An 8,921-nucleotide genomic window follows, 5' to 3' on the forward strand; every position below is an offset into this window, starting at 1 on the left:
CAGTCTTTCCATCACTTCAACCTCACATGAGGGACTACGATAAATACAGCCCACGACAATATTGCATGTAGAAAATGTTAGTTTACAAAAAATTCCTTCCACTCCTGTGACATCAGGTAATACGATATAAGGGATGTCCTTTTTAATCAATAAGGCGACGCCGCCACCACGTGTTAATCGGTCTTTCCGTACGATTACGTAGTTTGGTGGTGTGATTTCAGCATCCCTGATATCGATTGTTAGCCAAGTCTCAGTTAGAGGAACAAAATCTGGTTCGATACCAAGAAGTAATGCCTCAAGGAAGTCAGTTTTCTTTAGTATGCTACGAGCATTAATATTGCAGAAAGTTATTTCTGACGTGGCGCGTTGCGCCGAGTGCGCGTTGTTTGCCTTTCTGCTTCCTGGATTTTTTTGCTCGAGATAGCTGAATGCGTCTGGATTAGGGCCACATCATTTGTTTCGTCATCCCATCGGTAGAGGTCATCATTGATCCGAAATTTGTCGTATGACAGCGACACCTTGTCCCCAGATTCTTTTCTAGCTTTCGCGTAGTTCCACAGTTTCTTCCGGATGTTTCTTACACGCCATGAAAAATCTTCGCCGATTGAAAAACTGCTCCCCTTGGGCTTATAACAGTTGCTTAGGATTTGTGTTTTGTCACGGTAGTCCAAGAGCTTCAAGATAACCGGTCTGGTTTTTTTAGCTGCTGGCCTGCCCAATCTGTGAATCCTTTCAATCGTTACATCCTCGACTTCGAGGACACTTTTAAGAATTTTTTCGTGCACTTTGTGTTCAAGTGAGCCTTCGTTTTCCTTAGCTTCCTCGGGAAAACCGTAAACAATTAGATTTGATCTTCTTGAGCGATTTTCAAGATCGTCCACTTTTAGTTCAAGCGATATTAGTGCTTTCTGGAGGCTATTAATTTGTTCCATGCATGTAGAAACCTTGGTATCGAGGTTGCTTAGGCTGTCAAGTTTTAAGTCGATGGATGTTAGACGTTCTTCCTTAATAACACGAATGTCGTCTGAAATTTGTTTTAGCTGCTTGGAAAATTGATCATAATCAGGCCCAGGGTTACTTTCCACATCCCCTGCTATAAGCAGTAATTTAGAAGCCTATATTCTTATTCTTATTCTTATAGATATTCTTATTATATTATATTATATTACATTATTATATTATACTATTATATTATATTCATATTAAAGATATTCTTATTTTACGCACTTTAGAGCGAAAAAATTTTAAGTCCTTTTACATCTTCATTGCACCACATGCATGTTTTGCACTCTTTAGTGAATATTTTAGGCCACTATACAGCCGTGTTTTATTACTCCTCGCAATTAACACTCACATATGATTGCGAAGCACTGACCATCGACTTGGCGCTCTTTGGCCACATCTGGCCTTTGCGCCAATAAACACTACTAATCAATCAATCGAACTCAGGACGTCTAGCATGCAAGCCTGATACCACAGCCATTACGCCACGGAATGTTTTTCCCCCATAACGGCGTGCCTCAAAATCGGATCGTAGTTATGACGCTTGAAATCACAGAAATTCTTTAAAATAAATGACGCGTCATCATACATCTAAGTGAAGGCCACTCTAGAAGGACAGCGCAGTAAACAACTTTTAAGTCCGGCACTCCCCGCCTTTCACGCGTAGAGGGACGCGGTTAAGTGCAGCGCGCAATGACTGCGCCTCTATCTCACTCTCAACTCGCTCTCGGGACTGTCCTTCATCGTCTTCAACTAAAGGTTGAATCACCTTCCAACTTTATCTTTAATTTTTTTTACAGCTATACGCAAGCTATCGCCCTTTGCAGCGTTGGATTGTCCTTAGCCGGCACTACATATATGCTCGTAATCATTGTGCAGCGCTGTCGTTTTTCTCGTGTTGTTGTTGTTGTTTTTGCTTGTTTTTGCTTGCGCTTCATGGAGAAAAAAAACAGCATCTACTGTTTCTCCTTCGAAGCCTCCTCACTAACACTTGTAGATTTATTTTGTCTGGGCGCTGCTTTATGATAGCAGAGGTTGGCGGTCAAACTACATCACTCTGGTCCCTGTGTCGTGCAGAGCTGTTCATAAGGCGATCTCTACAACGCTTGCGGTGCGTTGCAACAAAAAAAAAACTTTCCCGCTGCTACGTTTTGTTGTTTAGAAATATTACTTGTAAATGAAGGCATACCAGTGCCTCCGTAGTATAATGATTCTTCAATTTGCTACCTTGACCACATATGGCAAACGTTAATACAGCTACATAAATGCTATGCATCAAAGAACTCCAGCGATCTTTAGAGTAAAGTGTTGACGCTAGTACTGGTTACGAGCTTGCACGCACTTGCTTTTTTAGGTACTAATAATTAATCCATTCTTCACATATGTTCAGCGAAACGCCTAAATGCTCCTTGCAACCCAATAGTTTATAATTTTCTTTCTTTCCGTGTGTTTATTTTTTCCTTCGAGGCGGAAGAAAGACAACGTCTTGCTGTTCTCCCTCGGGGCCCTCGGCGTGCTCTTAATAGTCGTCATGACCGTGTTGGTGTTCGTGCTCATGGATTCCGGTGAGTGGGCTGTGGTCCTCGTTCTAGCGCGCGCAGTGTCTAAGATTTTTCCCCCCGCAAGGAGTTTTTGCATAATGCCACTTCTTAACGAAAAAGTTAATGCAGGTGACGAGATCTCGTGAATTTGCATTCAGCCTAAAACTAACGAATTTAGAGTTTTGATAAAAACAAGATGCAGAGGTCGTTTTACCATAGACCGAAGTATTTTATATTTCATCAGTCCTTTGTGCGAAATTAGTGAATAACGCAGGCCTCGCATATAAGTCTGCAGGCTTCGGTGTTTTCTGCTTTCATTTCTGCAATGTTTCCCGTGTCTTTTATTCCCCCGCTATTTCCACCTTGAATTTTTTTTTCGGTGAATACACTCTACCAGATTAACGTTCACCGGCGTTATTGCGTTGATGATTTTTGTCGCCGAGTTTCCCCTCCCCTTATTTTTTTTGGGGGGGGGGGTGGCGTGCATATTTGGGAGAGTAAGTTTATTCTTTGGGCGCTGAAATGCGCTTTGCTACTACACATTCTGCTCTTCAACAATGTCGTTACGCTTGGGACGAAGAAATCGGCAGGCTGAAAATCCCCGTTTCCGTCGCGTGGCTCGTACCCATTTCGCACGGACACCGGCGCTGCACTTTCAGCGACAGATGCCCGTATTTTCCGCAATACAGGAAAAGCGACGATGCCGTTTTCTGGACTGTCCATTCGGACTGCCAACGCGCAGCATGTCGAGCCATCTGGCACCTGCACCGCCCGTGTCATCATTCAGGAGGTCCTGTATATTATAGAATTCATCGTGTTGCCATCTTGTTCACACGATGTCATATCAGGTTGGGACTTTCTCTCCACACATCATGCGATCATTGACTGCGCCCGCGCCGAAATCAAGCTGTTTCAGTTTTCCGCCGATATTATCACTTACGATAAGGACCATTGTCGCAAAATCTGTTTCAGAAGACACCGCTATACCTTGCTGGTCTTCCGCTCTTGTCAGTATCTCTTGTGACTCTGTAGATGACGGCACAGTACTCTTCGCTCCGTCTGAACTCTTAGTTCGCCGCCGTTCCCTACCACTGCCGTTCGCCGTCCTCGAGTTCAAAGCTGGCGCCTCTCTCATGTGCGTCTCCAACCCATCGGCTGAACCAATTACTTTACGCCGCCGTGAAAGCCTTGGCAGAGCAGAGCCACTGACCTTATCTTCAATATTTGACACGATGGACGACTCCACTTATATTGCTGCTCTCCAGGCATCGCCTCCTCGGTCACTGCCGCGTTCTTTTACGCCAGCTATTGCCAGTGACCTTACGACGACGCAGCACGACGGACAAATTCACTTGCTCCAAGGCTGGTCTTCTTCTTTTGAACACTAAGCAGCATCACTCGGCCGCACAACGACTGCTTCGCACACTATCGACACTGGGAGCCATGTACCCACTCGACAGCGTCCCAACCGAGTATTCGCGACTGAAAGACGCGTTATCAATGACCAGGTGAACGATATGCTCAAACGCGGTGTCATACAACCTTCTCTAGCCACTAGTTGTCCTAGTTAAAGAAAAAGACGGCGCCATGCGATTTTGCGTTGATTATCGAAGGCTTAACAAGATTATCCGAAAGAATGTATACCCTTGTATACACTTGACTGTATGCAGTGAGTGGAGTTTTTGACCTCCTTAGATTTACGTTCTGGCTATTGGCAGAACCCCATGGCTAACTCTGACTGTTCTAAAACCGCGTTTGTTACACCAGACGGCTTGTATGGATTCACTGTAATGCAGTTCGGTCTGTGCAACGCGCCCGCCCCCTTTGAACGCATGATGGACGGCATCCTGCGCGGCCTGAAGTTGCATACTTGCCTCTGCTACCTCGACGACGTTGTCGTCTTTTCCTCCGATTTTTCGTCCCGTCTTCGCCGTTTACATCAAGTTTTGACCTGTCTCCGGAATGCTTATCTCCAGCTTAATTTAAAAAGGTGCCTATTTGGAGCTCGATAACTGACTATATTAGGCCACATTGGCTCCAAAGAAGGCATTCTTCTTGATCCCGCTAAACTTTGCGCCGTATGCGACTTCCCGACGCCCACTAACTTGAAAGCACTATGCTGCTATTTTCGACGTTTTGTTCGCAATTTCGCTACAGTGATCGCAACACTAAACCAACTTCTCCAAGGTGACAATGACCTTTCTACTTGCTCAGAAGCCTCTGATAATGCCTTCACGACTCTTCATCGCCTGCTCACCTCTCTACCAACATTGCGCCATTTTGATTCAAGCGCACCTACAGAATTTCACACTGACGCCAATGGTGTCGGCCTTGGTGCCGTGCTCGCACAACCCAAGAGCACTAATGCCGAATACGTGATCGCTTATGCCAGTCATGCCCTAACAAAACCTGACGCCAATTACTCAGTAACAGAAAAGGAGTGCCTGGCTATCGTATGGGCTCTTTCAGAAATTTCGCCCGTATCTCTACGGTAGACCCTTTGGCGTGGTGACGGATCATCACGCTCTTTGCTGGTTGTCCAACCTCAAAGACGCGTCGGGCCACGTCGCTCGGTGGGCCCTCCGAATCCAGGAATATGATATCCGCGTCGTCTATCGCTCTGGACGCAGACACTCTGACGCCAGTGCCCTCTCGCACTTCTCAATTACTTCAGACATCAGTACTTCTACCTGTAGAAATGATATCTCACCGCTTGACATCCAGCACATGGCCTCAGAGCAACTAAAAGACCCGTGGATCGTCATGATATTCGATTTTTTCTCAAATCCTCCAGCAGCTTCGGCATCTCGAGCGTTACGCCGACAGGCGCAGCATTTCACCACCCCCGACAGACCTTTATACCGCCGCAACTACCACAATGACGGCCGCACATGGCTATTAGTAGTGCCCCGCCACCTACGAACAGATTTATGCTGCGCTTTCCACTCTGACCCGCAGTGTGGTCACGGCGGAGTGTCAAAGACCTACACACGGCTTCACCTATGACATTATTGCCGAATAATGTGCAACTTAGTCCACAAATACCAACGCTCCTGCATTGCCTGCCCACGACACAGATGTTTCCCGCATCTCTCCACCGCACCTATCCAGCTAGATGGAGCCCTGCCCAGCTCAGCCGTTTGACTGTGTCGGCATTGATTTATATGGGCCTCTTCCATCTACTGGCACTGGCAACTGATGGATTGTTGTCACCGTAGATCATTTGACACCATATGCTGAAACCACTGCCTTGCCTGCCACATCAGTAAAAGACGTCACCTCGTTCATTCTAAACAACTTCGTTCTCCGCCATGGTGTACCTCGTGAACTGCTGAGCCATCGGGGTCGCGTATTCGTGTCTGACGTCCGGCAGTCACTCCTATCTGAATGTCAAATTATTCACCGCACTTAACTGCGCATCATCCACAGACCAATGGCTTAACAGAACGATTCAACAGAACTCTTGGTGACATGCTATCAATGTATGTGGCATTCGACCACTCCAACTGGGATCTTGTATTTCGATTCGTCACATACGCATATAACACTGCTTCTCAAAAAGCCACTACCGGGTTCTCACAGTTCTTTCTGCTTTACGGCCGCCATGCTTCCAGCACCATTGTTACGGTTCTCCCGTGCCGTCCGGACCCCGCTGAATGCTCACCTTTTTCTACGGTCGCTCAGTACGCCAAATTATTCACCGCACTACTACTGCTTATCATTCACAGATTGTTCTGTTAATGGCTTAACAGAACAATTCGACAGAACTCTTGGTGACATGCTATCATTGTATGTTGCGTCTGACCACCCCAACTGGGATCTTGTATTTCCATTCGTCACATACGCATATAACACTGCCTCTCAAGCCACTACCGGATTCTCACCATTATTTCTGCTTTATGGCCGACATCCCTCGAGCACCATTGATACGGTTCTCCCATACCGGCGGGGCCCTGCTGAATGCTCACCTATTTCTACGGTCGCTCAGCACGCCGAGAAATTCCGACAACTGGCCCGTTCTTCGACGTCTGCCCAACAGTGCCGCCTAAAACCGCGTCACGACCTCAGCCCACCCCCTCACCCCTTCCGTATCGACTCACTCGTGTGGCTTTGGGTCCCGCCTGTTGCTGCTCCTGGCCTTTCGTCCAAGCTCTTGCAGAAGCACCACGGGCCTTATCGCGTGGTTGCGCAACCATCAATAGTTATTTATGTGGTCGAAACCGTATCGCCATCTCCCGACCTGCGTCGTCGGGGGCGAGAGACTGTGCACATTGACCGGTTAGAGCCGCATTCCGATCCACTCCCCTCTTCCTAGGCCGCCAGGATGGCTACTCTTCGATTCCGGGGGTCATTTTGAAGAAAAAGATGTGCAGGCTGAAAAGCCCCGTTGCCATCGGGTGGCTCCTACCCAGTTCGCTCTCTGGCTGCTCCTACTTGCTGGTGCTGCGTTTGTTGCTGCTGCTCTACGACCCGAATAAATCCTCTTCACACGCAACAACAATTTAACACCCGTAACACGTCAACAATGCAATACACGTAACATAGTTTTTGAGAAACATTCTACAGCAAGGATAAAGTGGCATACGGCGTTTGATTATGCAGGAGTTAAGATACTGAATTTGATATCCGAACCGAAATATAATGAGAGTTTGTTACGTAATGTGGTGCAGAGCTCTAGGGGGAAATACAGAAAAAAGAATGACAAGGTAGATTCGAGCCCGCATTACCACCAGTGAGCGTCCCGAACGCCGCTTGGATAAGTAACGAAGTCAAAGAACAAGTAACACTGAAATAAAAAAATAGATATATCACCTGCGCATTAGTTCCCAGCATTCTGTACGCATTCTTGTTTCCCAGCGTCGCCATTTTTTTTATTCAAGGACGGCCGGGACGCAGTACAATTTCACCTCACGAATGGCATGCGCGTATCAACGTGACGTAGCGTTCCTGGCAGGAACGTTGCGAGCGCTGAGAGTTAAATGCAGGAAATATGAATCAATAGTAATGTTTGGTGAGAACGTAAGCTCTAGAGGGTGTAAATATTTTCGAGTGTATCCCCCTCCTTTATTCCCTTTTTTGCGCAACTGGTGTTGCAGGTGTTGACGAAGAGAGCACAGACAGGAACGACGAAATCGGAGGTGGTGGAGATGGAGCCACAGGCAGCGTGGCTCGCACTACGCCACGGACTCGTCCCACCGGCATGCATGGTGTGCCTTCTTTATATCACAACTGAGGTTTTATTTTATAAATGACTGAAACATAATTTGTGAAAACAGCGGCAACTTCTTATTCCACAGACGATGAGGAAAACGAGAACACGGTAAAAGCGTGAGCCAACGTTTCGACAAGTAAACTTGTCTTTTTCAAGGCGACATGTGCTTTCCTCGGCACAGTATATATAGGTGGCCTTCTGCTAAAGGGGAGATGGAGTGACGCGGGTGGGTGCGGCAACGAGTGAAAGTGTCTTAACGGCGAAAGTGTAGAATTGAGAATAAAGGCATGCTGCACACAAGGCTGGTGACGCAGCCGTGTGGCAGCCGGCGTGTCAACGGCCGTGTGCACAGCACCTCTTTGTTACCTGCTTCGCTGGTGGTCGTGGCTATCGTGTCTCAGAAGGAGATAATAAAAGAAGCGGCAGAAAACAGTGCTCGTGAAGAAAATTTCTTAAGAAATTACTGAACTCGAATATATGTAAATATATATATAAGAAAAAAAAAGAAAGGGGGGGAGATACACCAGTAGGCAACCAAACTAAGTGTTGTTGCCTATAGCTTGAAATTTAGCATAGCGAATAGATTCTGAAGCTCCCTTTGAAACGTTTATGCCTATTGGTTGCAATGTCTTGAACCTATGCATAAGGTATGATTCTCTGTATTTTCGTTCTCGTTCAGAACGGAAATTTCACTGCAAGAGTTTAAGTTCATCAAAGTTATGACCTGGTCGGTTGAAATGCTCGGCGACGGCTTTGGGAAGCTTGTTAGTTGTGTCCACGTGATGTCCGCTTAACCTGATATTCATTGATCGTCCTGTTTCACCGATATATTGTATTTTACAGAAGGAACATCAAGCATTTAAATAACATCTGGACTTGTACAAGTAAAGCTAGTTTCGATTTCGCTTGCATGACTATTTCCGGTGCTTTTAATATTAATGTCACTTTGAAGGTACCTGCAGGTTTTGCATTTGGAGCGACAACATGCTTTTATCACGGGGGAATGATGTTGGCTTACTTTTGCGTGCCGTAACATGTCTTTCAAGTTTCTGTTGCGCCGATAGGTAGACATTGATACATCCGGGAACGCTTTTCTCAGACTCTCGTTACTTGATAATATTGGGTGCTATTTTCTTAGGATGTTGTTTATGTTTGGGAGGGCATTA

The 8,921-nt window shown here is 46.4% G+C and overlaps 1 protein-coding gene across 2 annotated transcripts in view; it reads left to right on the top strand.

Moving 5' to 3' along the window:
• Nucleotides 1-7,783, top strand: part of LOC139057004 (uncharacterized) — a 67,357-nt gene extending 59,574 nt beyond the window's left edge. For both annotated transcript variants that reach the window (XM_070534807.1, XM_070534808.1), the window contains 2 exons: nt 2,470-2,567; nt 7,640-7,783. In XM_070534807.1, coding sequence (XP_070390908.1) covers nt 2,470-2,567; nt 7,640-7,776 — 235 coding nt within the window. In that variant the 3' untranslated portion in view covers nt 7,777-7,783. The remainder of the gene's footprint in view (nt 1-2,469; nt 2,568-7,639) is intronic.
• The last annotated feature ends 1,138 nt before the right edge of the window (nt 7,784-8,921 follow it).

The sequence above is a fragment of the Dermacentor albipictus genome, chromosome 3, assembly GCF_038994185.2.
Source record: "Dermacentor albipictus isolate Rhodes 1998 colony chromosome 3, USDA_Dalb.pri_finalv2, whole genome shotgun sequence".
NCBI lineage: Eukaryota > Metazoa > Arthropoda > Arachnida > Ixodida > Ixodidae > Dermacentor > Dermacentor albipictus.